Genomic DNA, 26,932 nt, shown 5'->3' with positions numbered 1-26,932 from the left:
CTTATTTCCAAAATTAGAAAATAATATAATTCTAGTATTAATTCAACATTTTAAGTGCACACAGAGTGTAAATACCTCATACAATTTTTACATTCTGAAATGTTTGAAGTTTGGATTTTTTTTTAAATCCAAGTACATCTCAAAGCCTTGAACTCCTCCTGGAATCTACTTCTACATCTGGGGTGAGAAGAGAAGGTAATTTTGAACTGTGTTACAGACACCAGGTACATAAAACTAAGTCTCGCTTTTCGCTTGGGAGAGATGAGTATCACCACCTGCCCCATTTTAGCTTGCCTGACACTTGCATCTACAGCAAGATAAAGAACAAGGTAACTCTACCACCCAGACCTGACCTAAATGTGTCAACTTTTTCCAGGTTGAGATAAACACACGGCTGTTAAAAGAAAAGACATGAGAGCCTCTGGCAGCTTACTGATTTGTTTACTTTCTTTTAACAATATTATAACACAAAAGTCGTGCCAGATTTCATCTGAGTCTACAAAGCACAGAATCTTCATCTAAATAAACAAAAACCTAGAGATATATCCAGACTGCTCAATAAAAAGCACATTTTCAAACTATGATCTCTTTTTGCACCATAATAGTAGTTAAAATCACAGAGCTAAGTACCTGCTAGAAAAAAATATATATGAAGACATGCTTCAGAAGTGTGTCTTTATTGAACTGGCAATTTGGTTTGGACAGTAAAGTATTTAAAATCCATTTATTTAAATTAGAATCTAACCACTGATTTTTTTCATTACCTTTATGACCATTATGTGTCAGGTTTGGTTATTTCCGTGGATTTTTTTGGGTTTGTTTGGTTTTTTTGAAGAATAATAATTACCACAAATACTTCGTCATCCTGGCTTACCTTTCTCACATCTGAGCTCTTTGGTTCTGTTGTCCAAGTTATAATTCTAGATACAGCAAGTCTTGTCTCACTGGAGTTCACAAAGTCTGTTGGATCCATCTGTCTTGCCAAGGACTCAATATACTTCAGGATAGCAACTTTCACCTGAGAAGTGAAAAGGTATTTGTTAATCTCATGAGCTAGCAAAAACGGATTTACCACATAATAAAGAGACACTTACAGATTGGCATGACCTAGGCCACATGGAGGGGAAAAAACCCACATCCCTGTGACATGTCTCTACATCGTGTTTCAAAAAAAAAATCAAGAGCAACTTTCTAACGAGATAAATTTTGTGTAGTAAGAGTTTAGAATGGTATATCAGAACTGGCTTGAAATACATATGTCTGCTTGTGCATTTGCATAAGCAAACCAGTACTTCACCAGGATGTTTCCACTGCAGTTATTGTTCCAGATGATAAACCATAGCTTTTGGTCTCAAACTAAATTCCTGATGCTGAAGTCTCAAAAGATCCAAAATTTGGGAGATTGAAGAAAGAACACTCAAGTCATTTGGCACCCTGTATATTCCTGTCTCTGGAAGGTAAATGTGTATGACTTCCAGAGCTTACAGTGCTCCTACAGTCTTGAAACAGCAACCTCCTGAGAAACAGTCTGCACAACACTATCCCCTTGGGAGGATTCAGTAACAGAAAGGTCTAATTTTTTTTTTTCCTCCAAACCCTACACTTGCTATGTCTCATCTGTGCAACAACCACATAAGGTGTGCCTAGGGTCCCAATGTCCCAGCTGTTCAGACTGGATCTGGTCCCTTCTGTCCTGCACAGCCAGGTTTTCTTCTCACCAGGACCAGGGTGAAGAGGGATTTTCTGTTTCTAAACTTTATTCTAATATATTGCAGTGTGCCTAAAGCCCAACTCTTACTGACTTGTGATGAGTCCCAGGGTCCTGTTTTAAAGATATTTAGATTTATTAAAATGGAGAACGAGAGAGTTAATCAAAGTTGCCAATACCCTTTCTATATCACGCACATACTTACAATTACGAGTTCTATGCTGTATGGTATGCCTGACATGGCGAGCTAAGACAACTGTGTTGGTGCTTTAGCGAAAAGGCTTTTGATACTGACCTTCAGGTTTGGTGTTTGGGTCTGATCTACAATAAACCTCATCAAAATGTTAAATTGTTGATCAAATGGAAAAGAATCCCTGTCCAAAGAAAAAAAAGGCAATAATGTAACGCAAGATAAATTTTCAGGACTAAATTAACTCAATAGACTAAAGTTTGCACAACAGATTTTGGCACCTATCGTGCTTTTCTTCTTAACTTTACCACCAACCAGAGAAACTCCAAGTCTAAGGATTAGCTGCTTATTGATTTCATACTACCAAAACCTGCTACATCAATACCTTTATACGCTGTTCCTCTATCTGCTCTCTGTACACTTATCCAGCTTTTGGCACACCTGTCCATTCCTTCTCCTTTTCAGGCTGTTCTTTGTTTTCCCTTATCAGTAGGAGCAGACTGGTTCATCTTTTCTTCAGAGTTCATACCTGGTTTTGATTCCTCTCCTCTTTTTCCCTCCTCTATCCTATTTCCTCCTGGATCACTACTATTACTTTCTGAATTGTCCCATTTCCAGGATGAGCTGAACTTAATTGCAACAGCGTCCTGTGCTGGACATCGTTAGAAAAGGACATTGACTACAGAATTGGTGTGCACATTGCAGTAGCAATCAAGGTCTTATGACATTACTGTTATTTGCCATTAGAAAACATGAAGGAGGCTCTGAATTTTGTGGTAAAGCACCATTCATATTCTGAATACTGCAAATAAGTATTTCAAAAAGAAAATCAATATCAAAGCACATGAACACCAAAAAAACCCAAATTAACAAAATGAATCAGTTACACATTTTAAGTATTATGCTTTAAAGTTATCTATTTAGAAAAGAGGTAGGCCTTTTTAATTTAATGCTTGAAATATTGTGACAAAACTTTGTTCTCCTTTATTCTGGTATTCATCAGGATTGAGCCCGCAAAATATATGGCGCTACTGAGTTTCTAAAATGTTCATCAGATGCCTTTCTCTAAACCTGCAAAAACCTCCACAACATTCACCATCCGAGTACTCTACCTCGTGACATCCAGAGCTTTTTGAACTTTTGCCTGCACAGATCCCAGCAAATCTGCTCCCATTTTCTTTAGCAACTGGGTCAGGAGAACAAAAAGCCAATCCTGCAAGTCATCTTTATGAATGATGATGAAATCAACCAGGGTTTCCAGAAACATGCTGAAGACCTACAAGCAAAACAAGTGTCATAAAAAGGAATACCCTGCTTTAAAATTAAAAAAAATCATCAGAGGGGAGGGGTTTACAATCTGAGTTTCAGGATGATTTTGTTATAGACAGTTTCATGAATGAATGATTTTAGTGACTCCGTTGCTCTCAAAGATACCAGACAAGACACGTCTAAAATGTGTCGTATTAAAATACCACATGAAATGAATGAAGGAAGGGGGTAGATACACTTACTCTCTGTTGTGAATTCCACGGCAAAGCAGGCCATGCAACAAAACAAACCACTCGTTAGCACACATAGTGATCAAGGCTGGTTGTTCAGATGCAGTTATATATACAGATAAGAGATGCATTCATTGAAAGTTTACATTTTCTTACAAACACACTCTCTCCTCAGCAGAATTATTTAAAACATTATATACCTTGGACCAGATCGTCTCCTCACTCATGAAAGTAACATATCTTTATGCATGTTTACATGTAACAAAGTTTACATCTGCTTAACACCACAACTAATGTGTCTGTCGCAATAATTCTATAAAAGCAGTGCAGATGACAGATCACCGCTGCCACAGAGGACATACTTGAGTCCAGTGCGCAATATACCCTCACCGTACTCAGAAACTGGAAATATTTTGCAAATAGCTACGCCTTCACCCTTTCCACAAGACACGCTGAACCTTTGAGAACCAAAACAACAGCTGGTCCAGACTATAATTACGGCCAAAAACGCACACTTTGAGCAAGACCTGTGACAGGCCACCACGCCTGCCCAGGGGATTCCCACCAGTCAACCGTTTATTAAAACTGGTTTACCAAGTGGCCCGAAGTACAAATATTTATACAGCTTATTCTTTCTCAAAAGGTGTTTAACCCAGCAGCAGATGTTTTTACCCAGCAATGACTGGTTGCCCTCGACCAGCAAGCCTCCCCAGGAAAGGGCATAAAACTCCCTTTTCTCCCCTCTCCCTGCTCCCACTTACCTGCTGGCAGAAGACCACTGGGTCTCAACATGCCTATGGGCCCAACCTCCCCATTCCCCAGCCTGCTTTTTTTTTTTTTTTTTTTTTTTTTTAAGAGATGCCTGTAAATTCATGCCACGGCCTTTAACTTCAAAGGTCACTGTCATAAAGACGGCAACGTGGCTATGAGATCCAGAACAGTATGTTGGTGAGACTCCGTACTGCTCCCAGGTGCACACAATACACAAACCCCAGTGACCAGGATGCTCAACTACAGCTCGTTCCCCTTCGTGAACCTCACTCTACTGTGTATCACCAAGACACTCCCTAGAGAAGTACAGATAAAACTGAACCTCTCACTCCAGGACCTGATATCTGGAAGGCATTAGGTTGCTCCTTAGGAAGCAGAGAGTAACCAGATCCTAGCAACCTAAGAGAGAGCGAGACACATCCCTTCATTGCAGAAGAGATAAAAATCAAGGGGATTTATAAATGCCAGTTTTCCCCAGCAGATGGCAGGGGTAGAAATACAGAACATTACTCTTGGAACACTGTCAAACATGCACACATGGTAATGCAGGAGAGCGCGCCAAGTCTTTGTGATCTTACCTTGCTGTGAGGGTCAGCAAACATGCGAGTAAATATTTCACATAGTCTTTTTAACTCGACTCGGCTAAAATACATAAATAAAACATGGTATTAATGCTAAAGCTCCAGTTGCAGCAAAAGAAAAAAGCCAGTAAATATTAACAGCTGAAAAATCTAACCTTCTTTATTTAAATGTTACTTAAGTCACACTTTGAAAACTCTGTATTGAGGCAACACCTTAACTGGCACTCCAGTTTAACTGCTGGGATCACAAGCCTAAAATTAAGAAATCTAATAAACTTTTTTTTTTAAAATCATAAGCCAGACACACCTATTTTCTTCTATATTCTGGATTTCAGAAGACGGCTTGAAATATGCACGTTTGGGAGGTATTTACTTTCTGCCTGCATCAAGGTTGCTGACCCACTGAAACGTGGGTCTTTTGCAGCCTAGGAATAGATTTCTCAAGTCTGCTTTTTATCTGGGAATTCAAATTTTCAAAGTATAATCAGAACTTTAATACTGTTTAGGTAGACACTAATCAGATATTTTGGTCTAAATTCTCAGCTGCTTCAGTAAAATCAGTCTAGAATCACACAGAATTAACAGATACCAGAACTGACTCCAAAGTCTGAGGGCAGACGCATTGAGGAGACAAATATATAGAAATGGAAGACAGATTAACAAGTGGGATACCTAGTAAATCAGATGATAATTAAACCAAGGCACAATCTAAGTTCCTATCAGTAAGAGATTATTAGGTGCTCAGTAATGCTCTTTTTATGCTGGGGAAAGAGAATGATGTATGTAAGAACGATGTAAGATATTGAGTCAAATACAGAACTGCTTGGTGCCAAAGCTCTTATTTGCGTTGTATTGAAAATATAAGTCTTAGTTTTCCTGCAAGACAAATTGCCCAAAGAATGCAGAAGTTCTGCTTGTTTACAGTGCAAACAAAAACAGAGCAAGACAGTTGGGTAACATTCCCTGCATACTATGGATACAATTAGCTATTTTTCACAATTACTACAAAATCAGAGCAACTAGTAAAATGCACATTGACTGTTCAGAGAACGGCCGTTTAGATCTTGACTACAGGTCTTCCCAGAAAGACATGAATTCTACAGTCCACCAACATAACTCCCTCTCTCTCAAAATAGCTTCAAACAACAGGCCAGAATATACTCGTAGTCCGCAATTATTTTATGTTAGCTTGTTTATAAGTAACACAGGACATTTTTTTCAAGTAAACATATGCATGAAAGGCCGATCAAATTTTAAAAGGGCACAGAGACAATGGTCTTAAGAGTTTGATGTAGAGGAATAAGTCTTTGTAACGACGCCACAGCAAGCTGTCAGCCTCATTCAGGATGAGGATGCACAGTCTCAAAATGACTACCCTACAACGTGCTCCTCACTTCGTGCACATTGCAGCTCCCCGAATTAGTCTAACGAATTTTCTTTCTGGACAAAGGTTACATGAAGACAGCAAGTATAAGTGCGTCTCTCTCAAAGCACACAGACCCAAGCTAACAGTACAAGTACTAAATTGAAACAGGCAGTGGAAGAATATTTCCTTAAGGGACTTGTTGCCCTTGTTTTATTTAGAAGACCTTATGGGGAGTCCTCAAAGAGCTAGGCCACATGAAGCTGTACGAGACAAAGAGGATGGGTAAGCGCCACACCACTTTCAAGCACATCTTTCAAGATATGCAAGTGCCAGCTAATACAGGATCAGCCACCTTTCAGTTCAGAGTACTAGAGAAAACCTAGCCACATCACTGCCTTTTTATTAAACTTGCTATACCACAACAGAAGATATCAACTTTAATTAGAAGACAGACTTGCCCCTTGGACTAATGACCTTGATGATGTTCTGCAAGATGCCGTGGGAACAAACAGGATGATAAAAATCTAATCATTAGAACAGGCACCAGATCAACCCCAAACCAAGGAGGAAGCAGACCAAAAGCAAACCAAAAGGAAATATAATCTAGAGAACAAAAACCAGCATCAAATTAAAACAATAACTCTGCAGGGGTGTAGTTTCTGGGACAGGTTTATAAACTATTCAGGATCAAAGCAAAGTAAACGTGCTAGCTTGAAGGACTAGTGACAGCAGTACAGTTCAAACACTGCAACCAGCAGGGTTGAAAATAATAGTTGAATTCTATTGGTGTTTCTGCCAAGAGCAACTGATCTGGACAAACAGCTCATCACCCAGCCTTCTCAGTGTTTCCTCCCTTGAACCATTGCCAAACTCAAAACCTCACACACCTTTGTGCCAAATCAAAGGATTGTGCCAATCCTCACACACCTTTGTGCCAAAAATCAAAGTCTCACTCAACTTTTTCATGCAAGGATATGAGGTGCCAGAGTCTTTCCAGGCAGTTTGTTAAAAATAAAGTAAAAGGAAGAAAAACAGACAGCATGCCTGTGGGAAGTATCTTTTAAAAGACTCGTAAACAGACCACATCAAAAAGCATCTCAGATCTAGAGACTCTAACTACCCATATTAAAAACCTGTAGCACTTCCCACTTGAGGGCTACACCGCATCATGTGAAGTGCTAGAATATTTTTGTGATGGCAAGAGAATACCCTTTCCAGGCCTGCTCTCAGTACGTTTTCATTCAGCCTGTTAACGTGAGCCATCAAATATTCTCAGCCAGCATGAAGGCCTTTTAAAATAGAAACAATTGCGCGAATCCAAGTAGGTAGGCTATAAACCATACAACAACCACTTACAAACTTGGTCACAATTTAAGTACATAATACTCATAATAGGAAAATAAAAACACTGCAGCTATTTGTGAATGTTATCTTCAAAGAAGCCAAAAGAAACAGCTTGTTTCCAAATACTTTTACCATAAACTAAAGGTGAAAAGCCTATTGCCTGAGAGCCAGTTGACTTTAGTTAACATGACCTGTGGCATATGAAATTTCCACATGACTACTGGGTAATTCTTAGATCTGTTTTAATGCGTGACATTCCAAAGGTGTTTGAAGGGTTTATGTGGCTTTCAAGAAGAGAAAAAGGTCTGCCTCTCCTACTGTAAGCAAAGTTTCAGAGTACACCAACTTTATTGCCAACATTATAAACACTACTTATAGAAGACTCAAGTTTCTGATGTAAGATTTTTGAAGAGTTACAAAAAATATCTAGAATTATACCTAACACAGCCTTCATGAAGAGTCAAAGTATACTCAACATACTGAGAGCATTGTCTGATCTCACCTTTAAAACACACGCACCCCCCAAGTCATGTTAGAATAAGTGTAGTGTTTTCTTCAGCAACTCAGTTGCTGGGAAAAAAAAAGTATTGAAGGTTCAAACTCATGTAAAAATGGCACCACCCTTTGAGTGCATTTAGATTACCATCATTGTGGGAAATCTCACAGTGCTACAAACACCTACTATTGGAGGTCTTCACAAGACAGAGGAAGGCTAAGAGAAGATAGCGTGCTTACTTGAGTCCTGTCTACATTAGCACTACAAATTTAACACAAGTGATACTGATGACATAACAGATTTTTTCCCAAAAGTAATTAAAAGTGCCACATTGTGGAGACAAAGCCTTCACAGCTGTGAAAGATATTGTCTACATAAGGCAAGTAAATATTACTGACTATAGCCATCTCTCACAAATGACTGATGCTATAAAACTATCAAGGTCACCTCAGTGTCCGTTGGCTTTTCAGTAAGTTCTGAAGACCTATGAGCCCCTCTTTCCTTTCAGACCAGTTGGAGCTGGCACAGTGGTTCAGGACCTCAGCCACATCTTCAGTCTGACGCAGGTAGTGTGGAATGCCCCCGTTCCTGGAACCATAGGAGCGCTCCGAGCAAGCGCTTGATGCATCGCTGTTAGCATCGTCATCAGAGTACATCCCATAGGGTTCATATCTTCTTCTCACTGGCTTTTTCTGGAAAAGGGAGAACTCTAGCTTAGTAAATTATATGTAGTTACACCAATGCCAAAAGAAAAACATTCTATCTGTAATCACTAAAAGGAAGACTAATGCTACTGTTACAGTGACATACAGTGTTTTAAAGACGTCACCAAGCGCTGCCTGCTTACCTCTCACAGTAGAGCAAGACAGATCCCATTGATTTCAATGAGATTATTTGAGTGACTAAGGGGAGCAGGGCCTGCCTTCCCCAGCATGAGATAGTTATGCCCATTGGAATTAGCTACTGGTAATGAAATCATATGTTGTTTTACTGTCAATAACGGTCAGTTCCATTGTTACAGATGCTATGATGATACAACCTCTACTTAAGAGAAAAAAAGAGATAAGGAAGAAAGAGCTGAAGGAATCTGTGCTGGCATGCACAGTCACTTTGATATTGATATCAAAGTGACTCTAGAAATGCACTGGGATACAGGAGATAACAATTGCTCTGTTAGTTTGGGCTAGGATTTTTCTTGAGGCTGCTAAGGGAGTTGAGTACTCAAATCCCACTCAGTTCCACAGCATGGCATTGGAGGACCTAATTCCCTTAGCTACATCTTGCACAACCTCAATCCTTACAGAAGGGATATTAGAATAATTATGGTAGCAAAACAAATTGCATACTATACTGCGAAACAAACACTTAAATGGACTGTAACAGAACAGGATTGATAAGACAACATAGGTGATCTTTTTCTGATACATTCTAAAGTGTTTGCTACAGAATTCCTTCCAGTGTCCAGTCCTGCAGTTCTTGGACTTGCGAAGCCAGCAGAGTTTTGCTTCCACTAGGACTGCAGGACTGAAGTGTAGAAATTAACTCGAGTGCAGTATCATGGGCGTTAGCAACAGAGTGGGGAAAGTTGGAAAGTAGAAATAAAAAGTCAAGAAAGCACTAGTACCTTGCTCCTGGAGTCTCCTAACAGCTGTAGGCAGGAAAATATTGAAGGGTGGGAAAAAGCATAGAGAATTATGTCAGAAGCTTATGTAGGGTTTGTTTTTGCAACAAAAATGTATAGCAAATGTGTCTTAGCAAATTAAAAAAAAAAATACAGTTTACGCAAAATAAAAGTGGGTATAATAACGCCTATCTCTTAACTGCTGCACTACTCATATATCCTACAATTTCCATCTGTGAGCCTGGAAGTGAGATTATCTGTTAAATAAGTTTTTTAACGATAGATCTATATACAGCACCTCTTTGCTTACTTTTCAGAAACAGTGCTCTGGAAGATATCAGAGTTTTTGGTAATGATTTATTTCCCCACACATTATCAGTAGCATTTGATTTTAGAGTCTTGGAAAGAAATTCTGATGTCAGGAAACCGCTATCTACAGTACAGCACATTTAATCTACTTCACTTAACCAAGTTCTCTTTTAACTCACAGTTCTCATACCACACTTTTTTTGAAGCTTAGCTTCTTTTAAGACCCCCTGGCTGGCACCTCTGGCTTAAAGGCCTTACTTAACGCCAAAGTTTCCATCACCCTTTGAGCTCTTCTGACAGATCCGAGCACTGATTCCCAGTACAGACACTGTGGGTTCAGGCCAAGTCCATCTCTCAAACAGTGTATCCAACGGGAATCGCACACAGGGAATAGAGGTCACAAAATGACCCACTGGGTTTCGTTTAAACTGAGTATTTGGCTGAAGACATCTTTGGAGAACTTCTTTTAATTTCCTACTACAGGAAAAAGAATATTCCTCTGTAAACAAGGCCGCTGGGAAAAAGCTGGCATCACATTACTCTCTCAACAGGAGCCTGAACAGAGTTTGTAAATTGCCTGTTGTGAGAAGACAACCAAGAAAAAGAACAATTTGGGGTGGTGGGAAAGAAGGGGACAACAAGATTGCGTTGTCATACAAATTCAGGTTGATCAACCAAGTCAGCAGCACCACTTAGTTTCCAGCTATACTTAAGGATTTCTCTTCTAAGTTCAACCCTTTAAGATTTTAACATTCCGGTATAATGTTATTTAGTTTAGAAGAGCGGAATATTTAAAAGGGAACTCTGTAAGTCTAGCTGAAGATTAAGTCACATCTCAAGAGATCTCAGTGATCAGCAGTGAACTGAACTGTGGCAACTGCTCACACTCAGGGGTACAGCCTGATTTCATTCATACAGGCAAGCCATCATCCGTAACTATGCCCTGAACCGCTCTGGTGGCAAATTTGAGGTGCTGAGAACCGAAACTGGCTCACAAGCTGTTGAATTTATTAATGAAAATGCCCACTAATGATTCAGTCCACTAAATGCAACAGTGCCACCTATTATATACCATCCTGCCTATGTATTATTCACAAACACTTCTTTTAATGGAAACGTAGATTTTGTAAAAAAAAATGACATTTCTCTAGGAGTACTCTAATAATCATCTAGAAATGGAGGTGACATGAGCTGGGTGACAATCAAATATAAAAAAGAAAATGCTATGCATCCCTAGGGAAAGTGAACTAGGAAATGGAGAAAGGACATCTATCACAAACCCTGGGGACACGGTTCATTCTCCATAAAGACAGATAGGAGATATCTGTCTCAAGATACATCAGGAAATTCTCCCCTCAGCTCAGGTCTAGCGTTGGAGGAGCCCCAAGGTACATACATGGGTACCCACTTAATGCTCTACAATAATTGCTCCGGCCTCTACCCTGCAAATACTCAAGGTAAATCCAAAGGCTTATCTTAACACTTGTCTTCTGAAGAGCAGAAAACACTTTCTGGGTTCTAGCTGAGATACAGTATAGTACAGTAAGATTATACAGGACAATAAAATTTTAAAAAATGACAATAAATTTACTTGGAAACATACAGAGTGTTTGAAAGTACTAGCAGCAAACTAGACAAACACACTTCCAACTTAACTGCGTGAGATGGTACGTATTACAGGCAAGCCAAGTTACGAGCTGATCCAAGTATCCAGCCAGGTGCAAATAACACAGGGCAGGAACTTGCAAAATTCTCAGTTCTTGTTGAAACCTTATCAGGACTCGACACTAACAGAAAACACTGTTTTTCTGATAAAGTCTTCACGCAGGTGATGGGACTGATGGAAATCCCTGACCCTGCGGATGCTGGGCGTCCCCACAGTGACACATTCACCCTCTGAGAGCCAAGTGGGAGACAAACAGCTGATTGAACCCATCCTGCAGCTCTAGCACCAAACCACAGCCGTCCGTTTGACAACAACTATGGAGAACTAACACGGAATAAAGAAACAAATATTGCTGCCGATATACCCAGAGACAAAGCGGCAAAAGGCAACTAACTCTACAGCATCAGACACTGGCACACTCAGAACAAAGCTATTTAGAAAGAGGAGAACGTACGTACAGGTAACTTTAAGCCACTTTCCGGTGTCGGAAGCATTTTGTATTTTTCCTCTTACCAGTGCATCGGCCACAGCAGCCTCCAGATCTGTGCTCGTGCTCAGGACTCGCATGGTATTCACCGAAGCAGGCATCCTGCCTGGCTGCCCGAGTCCAAACCGGTCTGCACAAAAGACAACATTGAAAGGGACTGTTAAATGAATTCACATTCACTTGGAATCCTAATCAGGTGCCCGAGCAGCTCTCCCCACAGGCTCTGGGAACTCACAGTGCTTTTCCATTAAACACTCTTTTATCCACAGCTCTAGAGTTTGCCATTAGAGTAAGAAATAAACTATTGTTTGTTGGGCCTCAGAGACAATTTTGGATCCTCAGGGCAAAATTTTAATTTTTTATTTTTTTTTTTTTAAGCTGGGAAGCAGCATATCTAGTCTGTGTTTCTTTTTTACACAGAAGTGGTTTCACAGTTTTATTTTGATGTCAGAGGCAGACATGCCAGTCCCGATCTGGCGCTCTCAAAAATCAAGAGAGCTTCTCATTAACTTGAGAGACAGAATCGTGCCCAGTGTCAGAACACGTTAATACCAGAGCACTCATCCATCCTGCAGCTTCTTCTCAGGCAGGGATGTGAGACTAGCAGCACCAGATTAGCCTATTTTACGTCTCAAGGCTTGATTAACCCGTAGAATATCCCCCGCAGCCTCACAGTATAAAGTTTATTATTTGCTTGTGAAGTGACTCCAATTTTTGTTTTACTGCTGTTCTTGAGAAGCAGTTTAAATGCCATTTAAAGGCTCTATGATTTATCAAAATTGATTTATTTTTTTTTGATCTAACAATATTACCGTTCTCCCTTTGCATTTGATGGCAAAGCTCTCAGTAGCATCTAAAGCAACAGGATTGAGTTGAAAATGCCATTTACAGTCCTAATACTTCATCATTTGCCCAGTCTGCCAAAAAAGTTACTGAAGTTAGTTTCTTTGGGCAAAGGCCAAATTCAGAAAACCATGCTCACGGATATGAGAAAATATGAGTGACTATTGTGGGCCAAGCTCTGGCAGCACTCCTCCTAGATGGGAGTAGATGAGATACCATATTGCTGGGATCCTGGCTCTGGGCTATAAGCAGCAAGAGCTTGGTTTTGGCATTCCAAGTTTTTGTTTCCACGTGGGCTCGTCTTTGCTCAAGACGGACCGGGAACATCCCTCCTGGGACATACTTTACACGTCTGTCCCCTGTACCCGCACGTGCCAATAAGAGTTTTGCCAGCAACTTCAGTGGTGCCTGAACCCATTTAATAGACCTTCAGCCGATCCCCAGTGGAGGCAGTCATCAAGCAGCAAGAGAGAGGGATCAGGTCACACAGGTCTTTTATCAGTTCATCTATATTTAATTTAATGAAGGAAATATACTCTTTATCAAAATGTGTAACTGTATCATGGATTTCCACAAGCCTGTTATTCAGTAGCTTATGGCATTTTTTGCGAAAACACTGCAATTATCACAAAACTTCATTGTTTTCTTCTTTAAAAACATACTGCACTGAAATATCTTTTAAGGAATTAGCTCACGCTGACATGCATAATTTAAATCAGAGACTGAAGTCTGCCAGTCTACTGTCCTGATTCTAAAGCTTTACCTGAGTGTGTCAGAGATTAAGCTACTGAGGGGAAATAGGGAAGATTTCTAAAATCTGAAGTATTTTGAGAGGGAAAAAAAATCCCACCCTGAAGACTATCGTTTATTTCGATTAGAAGTGTTATCTATCAAATTTACTGTTTCTCAGAGTTATGTACCCAGACAAGACATTTCTGATTTACAACAAAAGCACATTTTCTACAAAACACATTACAAGGGGAAAAAAAAAATAAACAAACTTCTTAGAACTACTGCCAAAAAGTAATCAAATCATGAAATTTCACAAAGAAATAAAATTTGTATGTGTTATTACTATTCCCTTTTTTAATGCACTTGGGTTGAAGAATCATTTCAAATATTTAGGTGAAACAGTACTGCATCCCTAAAAACGGAAAGGTCTGTACACTCTTAACAGAAGCGCAGGGAAGATGATAACGCATTAGGTCTGATTGAAACTAAAGTCACTACTACGGAGATAGACTTTACAAAGATGTACAGAAGACAAGTCTGTTCCTACGCGCAAATGGCAAATGGTAGCTGGTACAGTACAAGGGCTGTAAATGTTGAGACAAGTTCTGGACTCAGTCTTATATTTAAACCCAACTCAATAACATTACTCAAGCGTTACTGAGATCAGGATTTGGCTTTAACTTTTGAAATAAGATAGCATCAAAAAAATACAACTGTCATTTGTTTTCACATTCATTTAGTATTACATTAGAAAAGGGAAGATAGTTTGTTTTTTAAAAAAAATGAAGAACAGAATGACAAAGTAATTCAGTTGTAGTTCAGTTTAAATACCCAGCATAAAGAAACAAAATGGAGCTTTTTTAACAAATTAAGTACAGTGTGGCATGCTGGCTTTTATCTGTCTCCACGGCTATCAGGAATTTTCTGAAATAATACTTTCAGTGATCTTTAAACTTGTAACACCCAAGTCACTCCGGGCTTCTCCCCAAGACACCCTTACCGTACCTGAGTGCAGAAGGCAGAGCTTAGGAGAGACCTCGGCATATCTCTAACGTGGGGCTGGGAACACATTTGGCTCCAGGAGTAACCAGTACAGGCAAGCCCAGCGTTACTGGGCAAGAAATAAGCAGAGTATGCTCTGGCCACACTCCCTTGTCTCCCTGCCTAGAGTCATTATACTTGTTACAAACTTGATGAAAATTCCCAACCACCATTTTTGGCCAGATTTTGCCATTTTTAGGGAGATTTTGGCCTTCTTCAGAACACAAGAAACCATATAGGATTTAATTATGCTTTGTACCAAACCACAGGAGCCAAGTATAAAGTGACTATCACAAGACGTTGAATGCAAACAAAGCTTAAATCTGGCATTGAGGTATTTTAAATTTTTTCAACTATTTTTGTTGAATTCCAACTCAAAACTGTTACTTTGAAAAATGCCAGTCAAATCAGCTTGCATCATTTCTGCCGAGTAACTTGTAAGGGAAGTGTTTTGAGAGTTTAAGTGACAGCCATTTAAATAGATTTAGAAACAGAGTATTTTTCACTCCCTACCTGAAGGGGGTTAATCAAATAACTTTCAGAGTCACTAATTCTTTATACAATTTTAGACTTCAAGAAAACACTGAAGCCCTCGTCTTCTACATCATCGTTGTCCCCACAATTAAGTCTCTATTGTCCCAAAGCTTTGCAGCCCTCATTTTTTTTATTTTTTTTTTATTTTTTTTTTTTTTTTTAAGACTCCCAGTGAAACATCCTGATTCCAAAGGGAGTTACAGGTTCTCCACAACTGTGAATCCAGCACAGACGTGGGGAAGCAACAACTGGAATCTGCAGATTTTTCTCATTATATGTAAGCCTTAGTCTCCTGATGCAAAGCCCTGTGAATCATTTTTTCAACAACTTCCGTGTACTTTGGACAAGGCCTTCAGAATTAAGTGAAGGATGGATCAGCATGTGTTATGCTCCAAAGTTCATTTTGAAAGCTCATCAGGTGCTTAATTCTTGCTGCTCTAGTGTATTTCAGAGAGGATCCCACAAAGAACTTTCATTAATAGAGGCAGGAGTCCAGAATATTTAGTAATAAATGGGATGAAACCCACTGGGATCCGGCCCTAGGCATTGGGAACTGCTACACTGCTGAAGAGGAAATATAAACAGAAGTCACAAGTGCTCTGCATCTGTCAGGATTTAGCCCATGCTGCACAACTGATCCAATTTACAGGAGAATTGAGAAAGCCCTGGATCACCCTTTGTTTAAACACTGTTCACAACGTTCCTGAAATGCATAAAAATTAAAAACATCCAATAAATGAGATTCAAAACAAAAAGCCACGTTGCACAAAAACAGAACAGAAAGCCCCACAGCGGTGAGAAGCACATGCCAAGTGCTGGCTGATGCACATGACAGCAAATGTTAAGATGGTGTAAAACACGACTACGTATAAGAAGCGGATTCATGCAGTTAGCGCTTGTTCACCTGACTGCCCAACAGAATCAGCAGTGGAGAGAGCACTAGTGGACCTGGAATGACGTCGAGAAGCTGCAAGTAGAAGGAATGGCAACACCCACAGGATTAACACACATTGAACCCGAGACAGAAAATGCCACAATCCAAAGGGGATGCGTGTGACCGCTACCGGTAAAGGTGTTTCATAGTGACAGGGAAATGACGCTGTATATGGATGCATAACAGATACAGTGCAAGCCCCACAGCGACGCCTCTGTCTGTAGCTTCCCCCCACCGCTTTCCCCCATGACCGTAAACACGATGCATGACAAAACTCATTTCTAACAGTCCCAAACCCGGTGCAGTTCAGCAAAAAAAAAAAAAAACCAAACCAAAAAACCCCCAAAAAACCAACCCAGTGCACATCAGTCACGTTCCAGACCCACAGATCTGGCAGACGGCCATCACAAGGACGTGGAGCACATCACTACAGAGCAGGATTTAGATGTGTCTGATCTAAACCCCAAAGTGAAGCCATGATGAATGGTTAAGAATTGTGCTTGCAGGTATTTTTTCCACAACATTCTAGCCTATGCACAAAACAAACCCCAACATTAACAAAGGGAATGAATAACCACAGAAGCAGAAAGAGTCATACAGGGAGGTCAAGTCTTTGGGTTGGGTTTTTTCCCCAAGTAAACACACGTACACACATATTGTTGCTACTACCAAAAGTCTCTTGCTTTTAACAAATCTTGCATACATGTTTTTTGAATGTAAGCGCGTACATGCACAGCTAGTCTGAACACGCACATCACACATCTATCTAGAACCACACCACATGTATACAAATTGTTAATAGCAGTGGAGCACACGCAGTAGCAGAAGAGCCGGAGCCAAATATAGCTCCCACTTCAATTCCCAGTTGTCAGCAGCCCATGAATCACAAAATGCCTTTGGAGAGGTTTTCAGTTCTTGGATTTAGCATAAAGGTGAGTTCTTTATGAAAGCAAATGGAAAGCTGGCCCAGGCGTTTCCAGATTACAGAAGTTTAGTTTCTCTAAAGAGAGTTTTTCCCTGTGTCTAGCAATGACAAGCCAAGCTCACCTAGCTCAAAGCAACTGACCCAAGAAACTGATTGCTCATTTGAGCAATTCATCACCACAGACTCACTGAAGGCCTTGTTGCTTTAACATCATTACTAGTACTGTCAAGAAACCGAAAAAACAAAGCAGAATCACCTTCTAATACAAATAGGCTTTGTCATTTATGCATATACATATGCAGTAGAAAAACTAAGTCTTTCGTTTAAGGCAAAGCATTCATAAACACAAATACTAATATTATAAAACAGAAATCAAAGTGAGAAAAATAAAATTTAAGTATTTTCCCAGCTGTGAGAGCTTGACTAAAAGCTATACAGAATATGCAATGTGGTCTTTAACTATGGAGAACACATGCATTTATTCAAGAGAACAATCCCACTGACACCGTAACCCATGAAAGATTTGCAGGATCAGTGCAGGATTATGGACTGAACCTCACAATTAAGATTCTGAGCTCGCAATTGCTTTCTCCTGAGCCATCCGCTGTGCCCCTGTGGACATCACTGCAAGATCAAGGCCCACGAAGAAACAGGAATAACAATTAAAGATAATAATTTTAAAAAATATCACATCTCTGCAAAGAAGCTGAGTGAACCTCTTCACTGGGGTTTCCTAACTTCAGAAGCAAGAGGTTTGGTGCAGAGACATGCATCCCTGCACGGCAGCCCCGAAACAAAGCACAGCAATTTGCAAGGTCAGGATGTCAGCGTTGACATTGACCATAATATCATTAAATGCAACAATCCTGTCATTTACATATAGCTAGCTTAAGCATAATTCACTAACATACAACTTAATCTTTATGAGCAAAAATAGATCATGCACAGTAGGATTATATTATCTTAGCATTAATGTAAGATTAACCTGGGTTCTAGAAATACTGTAATAGACTCATATTGTTTTGGCTTAAATCGACATATATAAATTTCTGTCAGATGAATAACACACTACATAATTAACAAGTTCATGAACATGCTCGAGCTTAAAGCATTTAAATGAAAACACAAGAAAAAAGACAACATGATAACAAGTATATTGGGTTGCTATTATGTTGATATTCCCACCTCGCTTCAGTAACTTTTAACAACAATGTATTTCTAGAAATGTATTACTCTTCAGGTAATTAAGTATCATTAATTAAAATGAAATTGCCTTCTCCCCACAATAAAGTTTGTTACAATCAGTGTAATAGACACCTGTAACTGAAATTTTGTGTTCGGTGTACAAGTCAGACTCGGTGGTGGACCAAACTCACACCAACTGATTGTGGTACACTGCATTGATTTGTCCAGAAAAAGGGCTCAAAACAGTATTTCAATTAATATCTTTTCACTAAAATGAAACACAGCACAATGACATAGAACACTGACAAGTTAACCCCTAAATCCAGCCTGCTTGAACACTTTGGTTGGAGAAAGTCATCCATAACTGAAGCTAGACAGGTAACTAAAAATGAGCTGCAGTTGCATATCTACTATTCTTTTATGGCTCTGGTATCAAACCAGCTTTATTTAATCAATAAAAAGTTCATCTTAAAGAGCTATGAACCAAGTTCTGAATGTTAAGTTGAACTCTCATTTTTCACCAAAATTTGAGGTATTACAGATAAAGCAATTATATTATTTTATAGATCACTACAGTTCAAAACAATGAAGTTTTGAACCCCAAATCCTCTCTAATATGATCTTGAAGATTCCACTCTACAGCATTGGAAGCAATAGGACTTTTGCCAATGATTTCATATGGATGAAGACAACGAGCCCCTCTACTGACAGTGTTTGAAATTGAGATGAATAACCAAACCAATAACGACAATAGCTATGTAATTTTAAAAGATTACAGTACAGAATATTAATCAAGTATGAGAACCAAACAGGAAAATTTTGCCCATCTGTCCACGTTTTTTATTACCTTTTCTCACTATTGGATTAAAGTTGCAGAATTAAGCCCAGAATGCTATGTTCCACTTAGACACTACTTCATATACCTGTGTTTTGGCACTACGTGCAAAACAGATCCCATAATAACATTCTTCAGCATTGATGAAATTTTTAAGAGCTTTTTTTCTCACTTTTTAATACCACATGCACAGCTATGAAATTACTATGCAAATGAAGAGGGCAGGGAGATCAACTACATTTCATTACGTCTGAGATGACAAACAAATCTTTCATACAAGTGATGTATTTGGTTGAATATATGACATGGTATTTGATCAGAAACATTAACTATCCTGCTGTTTTCAGTCTTGTGCAGAAAAAAAAACTTCTGCATGTGGTAAGTGTAATGAGATTTTCTATTTGTACTGTACACTTAAGCTGCACGGTAACGATTCTCTTCTAAAACCTCAACCTTTCCATGATTTTAGGCTGCTTGAAAACACTTCCTATGAAGTGGCACACGCAACTTGTTAATTAATGATTGACATTGTCATATAAACCCTCTACAAAACACCAGTTCTATATCTATTGGAGGATTTAATATAGAAATGACATACCGTTACTGTACCTAGCTGTAAGAAAAATCAGATCATGAATAATGAGAGTCACTCAACAACACACTATGATGCTACCAACTACTACACTGTGACCTAGAAAATAGAGGCTTGCTCTCCCATAGATTTCCAACAGTGCTGTAAAGTGAAGCACAGCAGCCCCATAAAAGCTCATTTAACGAAACTACAATTTACAAAAGTTTAAACTAAACTATTTTCCTACTAACGGTGAAACGCTGAGAACCAGAATTGAAGCATGCAGAAGAAAACAGAAGGGAAAGAGGGTTGGAAGTGGGGAGTGTGTCAGGAGTCCAACAGAGGAGAGGAAACAAGCTCATTTCACCTGGCAGCGTCTTGAAAGGGCAATCAGAACAAGGCAAAAGGAGAAAAAAAAAATTGACCCTTAAAGCTCCAATGCCTACATGTACTCACCAAGCGGAGGAAAGCCCCGAGCAGGGCTTGTATCTCGACTGCTCTCACGGCTGGTATCACGGCTGCACCCCTGACTCATGCTGGGTCGGGGGATACGACTGCTCCGTGCTAGCATGCAGCATGGAGAGTTTCAGAGAAGGTGAACAAGTTTAATGAGGATAGAAAGCTCAAAGTCAAGTCACATTTCTGTTAGTTACGGTAATTATTACATTAGTAATTATAGTTTGCAGCAGCCTGCCCAGGCTCTTTACAAACCAACCACGTCACACGCTGAGCTGTGTTTGTGATGTGAAATTTCAGCAGCATTAAACGTCTGGTTGACGGTCTGCCTTTTTCTTAAGTAATTCAAGTTTTGTTATTCAAGTAGAGCAGGAATCTTCAATCAATTAGGGGAGCTCTACTGTTACAAAACATGCAAAACAGATGATGCCGAAAGAAACCCTTCTGGAATATCTTTTCCTTGATTGTAAGATAAACACCCTTCCGGAACAGAACAAGCAGCATTTTTAAACCAGGTCAAAATTTTTTAGAAGTAGTCACAATACCAATATGCTATTTTTACATAGATTTGCCTTTCACAAGGATAGTTTTGCCATTAACAAATATCCTAAGGAAAAAAGGTGTATTGTACAGACTTGCAGAGATATTTTTCTCCAATGAAGGATACTGGGGAAAAAAAAGCATTTAGAACCTGAATACCTGACAGACAAGTTTAAAAGTGGTTTGAATTTTCTATCAGCAGCAGCTTCAGATCTTTAACAGAAGCTAATTTCTGCTCCTCAAACATTTCTAAAATCTTATGGTTTTACGTGCACAGATTGAGATATACGTGTACTCGGGGGAGCTTTAAACTACATTCTTTACTCTGACAAAACCCTACATCAATAAGACTCTTATCTTTGGTCTGGGGCTATCAAGTGCTCAATTCCCACAGGCTAATCAGGCTCCTGCCTATCAGCTGCGTCACGGGAACTCATCATATGCACACTCTTCATTTGGCCAAACGAAAAGCAGAAGACAGAAGATGAAGCTGCTTTCAGAGCAAAAAAGCAATTCCACTGACTTTAGCTGGTTTTGTCCAAGTAGGAAAAACAGAGCTAGACCCTTAGAAGGTTATTTAACATCAAGAATTTGAATTTTATGGTTTTATAAAACGAGTAATTTAGGTATTTAAAACTGGATTACTCCTCTGCAAATTCTGTGTCATTTTGATAGGAGAGATGTTTGCAGAAAGTTACTTAATAAGCTTCATGCCCAGTAGAGAATACAATGTTTTCTTAGGAAAAAGAATAGTAGTTAATCATCATGAGTCTACCTTGAAGAACTTAATGACTAAAGAGGGATTTCCTCTGCTGTTTTGAGAAGGCAGTAGCATATTTTAAGTGTTCGTGAAAAGCCATTAAAGAATTTTCTCACGCACAGAGTAAATCTAATCTACCAGCTTTGATGACAATGTAGCATAGGCACATACACATAACATGAACCTACTTTATACTAATTCTTTAACAGCATCCTCATATTTATAAAAATAGTGCCATTGCATGCTTCAGAATATACATATATTCTTATAAATGCCTAGACTCAAGCTAATAAAGTTTCCCTACAGTGCCTCCGGGGGCTCATATACACTGGATCTATTACTATCCTTTCAAGCGGAACAGTACAGAACAAAATAGAAACCTTCATATTTAGGCTTTAAAATTCAAATACAGACTACTGCCAGATTCTTGGTTTGTCAAATCCCTCCCAGTTTTGCAAAACGCAACTCGTATCTTTCAGATGAATTAATGGTTCTGATGGTTGACCTTTGATGTCAGACAATACAAGATGAGTTACTGACCAAGTTGATTAGATCACCACAGTGTCTAAAACTTTTGAGTTAGATGGTCTTATAATAAACAAAACAGACTAAATAGTATGAACTGGATGAAATCAGGGTCCATGAGCACAACACTCCCACCTCAAATATACAAGGAAAAAAGCTGACAGGTGAACTACAGGTGAAAGTAACACTCTGAAGTCTTCCACACAAATACTTGCTCAAAATCGAGGGCTCTGTAGAAGCAAACTTCTCATTCTTGGGTCTCGTGCTTATATGTAAATAATGGCAGCCTTCACATCAGGTTTGCACAAGCACTTATTTCTCTTAAGTAGAGAAGATCTGTCAATCTTTTCCATAATACAATCCTACTAAAACTAGCAAAAGCTCTTTAGAGAGGGAGAGATGTGAATGATTAATATATATATATATATATGTTGATGGATGCATAGAGTACATTCTCCTTCCATAACAGCTAACAGCAGCAGCATGAAGTATGAAGAAAACGCACTTTAACTGGATGAGAACAGACTAGTCGGACAATGCTGCAGATGAAGCACAATATTGACTGCACAAACAGAGCACCCAAAACCAAACACTGGGCACTTCATGAGTAATGGTCAAACAAAAGATTTCCATGTTACCGGATACAGACACAAAAGCAAAGGAAAAAAAAAAAAAGAATGGATTGAAAAGAACTGAATGATGAGTCTGTTGTGGACTCCCAGGCACCTGCCCCACATTTTTACTGCTGTGTTGTGTAGGGAAGATTGGATATCAGCTGTCCAGAGTATTTCCTTGGGGCACTGCCAGCAGTTAGGGCCAGCAGTGTTGTCATTTAGATGAGTCTCTCGTGCTGTCACGGCCTGTCTTTGCAGTGCAGGCAGCAAAGGCAGAGAAGACAGACATAAGTCTTAATTTCAGAATTCTCAACCCCCAAAAATCAAACAGAAATTAAGTAAACGAGTAGCAAAATTGATTAAAAAGAGTAGGCAGGATGAAAGCAGATGGTGTGCCCATAGCCAGCTCCGGACTGAAAGTCTAGGACAGAACAACAAAGGATTGTTTTCAATAAAATCCCAACTTTTTAGACATGTCCTCTACACCTAAGTTTTACGAATTTCATTTAGAAAGGCAGAGCAATTAGATATGGTTCACGCCATTACTAAAACACACTATTAGGCTGTCTTACACCAGTGAAACCCAACAGATGCAAGTAACACCAGCAGAAGTCGGTAGTGCCCCTGTTTACCAGCCTAACGCTTGGAAGAAATCTGCATTTCATTAGGGTGTGATTTTTAATGATTCTTAAGCGGAGACTAAAAATCAGCAGACGCTTCCTTTACATCAGTACGAGCATTTTAAAGCGCCTGTAACTGCTGCCAAAGCAAAGCTCTGCAGTGGGGTACACCCAGCGGAGGCAAGTCAAGAACTGCCTTCAGCCTTCCAACACACACACAGAGCACAAGCCCAACAGAGTGCTGCTGCATGAAAGTGGCGGCCAGCTGTGCCTGCTCCAATTTTTGGAGAATGACAATCTCAAATCTCCGACTCCTTTCAGATCTAACTGTGCCACATGATCTGCTGAGCATCCTACAGAATTAACTTCAAGCACATAAATTTCCAATCCATGGGAAACGGACATCACCTATTTTGATGAGGCCTCCTTCAAGGAGCCAAAAAAACCAACTTGACATTAAGTGGACTATACTCTTCCTTCCCCAAGAGGGTATCACCACTAGGAAATCTCCACTGAGCAGACAGGAAAGACAAGCCTAAAACTGAAAACTGCCACAGAGCAGGGCCACAAAGGTGACCACGCAGGACCTCAGCATGCCGGATGTGCCTCGTTGTGCTGCCTCTTGGGAAAACAACATACTTCAAGGTTTCCAGCATACATACGGAACATAATTCATGGATACCTGTGGTCCTCACGGAAACCTAAGCTAACAGGAAGGTACTGATGCTAACGGCACCCACATGCAGAGGCTCTATCAGCTTGCCACTGCCCTAGAGGGGCCTGAAAAACTCCAGTGGATGGTTCCTGTCATAAAACCCAACTGCACGCAGGGACCGACACTCTGCGTGCTTCATCTTGCACACATACATCACTGGTCTGGCTGCAACTCCCAGTCACCCCTGCAAAAGCCACACAAGGCAACGGATGAGTTACGAACAGGATCCAGGAATCACCCATTTCTAACAGCCTCACCTGCACAGTGGTTCAACACCTGCTGCACTGCAACATGACCACAGACTTGAGATGTTTCAGCCCACTGGATAAGCACACGTGTATCAAATACATAAATAATCCCACAGAGCCAAAAGTATTGCATGTACATTTGATGTTATATGTGTGCTCAAGCATCATCTTGAATCAGACTCTGAAAAAGTCTATCGACATATTTAGGACTGAGGTGAGTGGGAGTCTATTCAATGAAATGAAAAATGAAAAAAGTGTCAAGAAAGATAGAGACTGAAGCAACACAATAAAAAAGCATAAAATACTGTTAGCTACTATGTTGTAAAGCAATAAATACAATGGAATAATGGTATAAAGATGACAGCTCAAAAGCTATCTCCATCCAAGCCAATATTACCATTTTCAAGACCCAATGAAGACACAATTTCTGCAACTGAGTGCTAAAGGCACCACAAGTGTTAAACTCTCCTGCTCCCACGACAGCCCGAAAGAACAGGCTTGGGACATCAACTGGGGGGGAGGATGGGTGGAAACCACCCATCTGATACATCTGTCAGAGCTCTCTCCCACTCCCAAAGAACACACACCAATGAGGTAATAAATTACAGTTTCAAAAGAATTCAAGGCTCCCATAATACACCTGAAAGCAGGCAACCCAAGAGTGAGGATTTTACACAAGACAATTTCCCTTCAGATGCTCAAGACTGTTTCAAATCAGAATCATCACACAATGTGATGATCAGCTTAAGCGTATGTGATGGTACTACCCATCATTCTTTGTTGCCTCCTAAAAAACAATCCACTTCTGCAGAGCAATGGCAGAACAATTACTGGGAGGCACTTTACACTTTAAAGCAACAAACAGAAAAGCACAACTCATACAGAGGCTGTAAAACAGATCAGACACAAGAACATTGAATTTGGAAAAATAATCACAATGAACGTGCAATATTATTTATGAATCATAACAGCATATGCACTCAGGTGCTTCAAATTCATTTCAATATACTTGAAGGGCAAATGAGATACTTCTCTATTAACAACATTCTAAATAGAAAGGTAGCTTAAATTTAAAATACAGTTGCTAGGGCAATAGTTAAAACTTTAATTGACAACAGTAGGAATATCATTTCAATCAATTTCAACCTACTAGTGAATTCTTTGGAGATATAAAATAATTTAGTAACAGTATTATTTAAAGTGTTCTTTCTCTACATAAGCTTCACATTTATGAAAACATTTCCATTTAAAAAATGAAAACAATATTTACTTGTTCAGACAGCACACTGCATACCTTTCCACCTCATTTCAGATACACAAAAGTTTATACATAATGATGCTTACTCACCCGACTTAAAAAAATGAGTCTGCTGATAAATTTGAAAATAAAAACTATTACAGAATATTTATATAACAGTCACTGAGTCAAGAATATTGGAAGCAGAACAGTTAAAGCATAAGTCTAACACACCATCTAAGAAAGTGGCTCCAAGACATTAAGGATGAGAAAAGATATTAAGGATGGACAAATCATTTAAGCTGCAAAATTTCTACAGTAATCCAAGATGTTGTTCTTTGCCCTTGATGCCAACTGACTGTAAAGATTGCTCAACTCATTTCAGGACTAAGCAGTTGATGCCAAATGAGGTATTTTTGCAGTGATGGTTATTCACAACTGTTTTTGCTGCCTGATCTAATAACATCGCTCATGTTGAATTTCAAACAGCAGACATCTCATGACATCTTTAGGCCTACTTTGAAACTATAGCTCAACCTGGAAAATTAAAATCACTCTTCTACAAGGCACAATCACATTAACCTGCCAGCTGAAATACTCAGACCACCAACAGTAACGCATAAACACTTTCCTAGTCAACAGGAAAGTCTCTCCTTCGAGCACGCCGGTCAGCGTGTCACTGCAGTGACTATTCTTACCTAGGCCTATTCTGTTGGGACTTGTCTCTCGACTGCATCCCTGGCTCCGGGGGATCTTGGTGCGCTTCTCTGAAGATGATGGCACCGGCTGAACTCTGGATGTTCCACTGCTCAGGCCACCATAGGCGCTTCCTAACAGCTTACCCGGAGAACTAGACCGGCTACCAGCTAGAAGAGAACCAGAAATAAGGGGAAAAAAAAAAAAAACACAGTTAAAAACCCATGAGATTTTAAATACTTTGACAGCAAAACTAGAACACAATCAACTCTAAATATTCCATCCAAATAACTCAGAAAACTAATGTGAGTGTTCTCCATGGGCTTTTGAGGAAGACTGAGGAAAGCCCATGCCCAATAAACACTGACATCAGCAACCCTGCCTGCATGAACCGTGCTGCCCAGCTGGGATCAACACCAAAGCAGACACTGCGGTGTGTGAATACCCCAGCCGGCTTTACCCTAGCTTGCGGAGATGCCAGGAGCAGCCTTGCTGCAGCAGCACGGAATTCCCAGGCTGCTTCAACTCCTCATGACACAACAGAAATTAGCCTGCGTGGAGCACTGTGCTGCAGCAAGCCGGCTTCTGGCACCGGAAACCTGCTGCAAGGTGGCTCAGGCATCTTCACGCTGCACTGCGGTGGTGGCATTACTTTCCCCCAGTAATTCAGTGATGGAAAATTTAATAAAAAAATACCATCTCAACAGCAGCTGAGCACAATAAAGGGTAAACTGAGTGAGCCTGTCACATTTGTAGAGATGCTGTCTTACTTGGGTCTGAATGGTTAAAGATAAACTATTCAGTTATTTTTCAGCTGGAGACAATTTTTCACCAGTTAAGTAGGTGGCCTGGTTTATTGTTCTTATCTGACTAGTCCATGGCA

General features: G+C 39.8%; 1 protein-coding gene across 1 annotated transcript in view; it reads right to left on the bottom strand.

Moving 5' to 3' along the window:
• CLASP1 (cytoplasmic linker associated protein 1) overlaps positions 1 to 26,932 on the bottom strand; it is a 184,801-nt gene that overhangs the window by 46,141 nt on the left and 111,728 nt on the right. Inside the window, exons 23-32 of the mRNA XM_063341540.1 lie at positions 26,052 to 26,219; positions 20,095 to 20,202; positions 16,093 to 16,155; positions 12,065 to 12,168; positions 9,580 to 9,603; positions 8,403 to 8,647; positions 4,747 to 4,810; positions 3,011 to 3,174; positions 2,004 to 2,082; positions 875 to 1,018 (exon numbers count right to left, since the gene is read on the bottom strand). Coding sequence (XP_063197610.1) covers positions 875 to 1,018; positions 2,004 to 2,082; positions 3,011 to 3,174; positions 4,747 to 4,810; positions 8,403 to 8,647; positions 9,580 to 9,603; positions 12,065 to 12,168; positions 16,093 to 16,155; positions 20,095 to 20,202; positions 26,052 to 26,219 — 1,163 coding nt within the window. The remainder of the gene's footprint in view (positions 1 to 874; positions 1,019 to 2,003; positions 2,083 to 3,010; positions 3,175 to 4,746; positions 4,811 to 8,402; positions 8,648 to 9,579; positions 9,604 to 12,064; positions 12,169 to 16,092; positions 16,156 to 20,094; positions 20,203 to 26,051; positions 26,220 to 26,932) is intronic.

Source organism: Chroicocephalus ridibundus, chromosome 7 (assembly GCF_963924245.1).
Source record: "Chroicocephalus ridibundus chromosome 7, bChrRid1.1, whole genome shotgun sequence".
Lineage (NCBI taxonomy): Eukaryota > Metazoa > Chordata > Aves > Charadriiformes > Laridae > Chroicocephalus > Chroicocephalus ridibundus.
The sequence above is the reverse complement of the archived record's forward strand: the minus strand, read 5'-3'. Positions and strand labels throughout refer to the sequence as shown.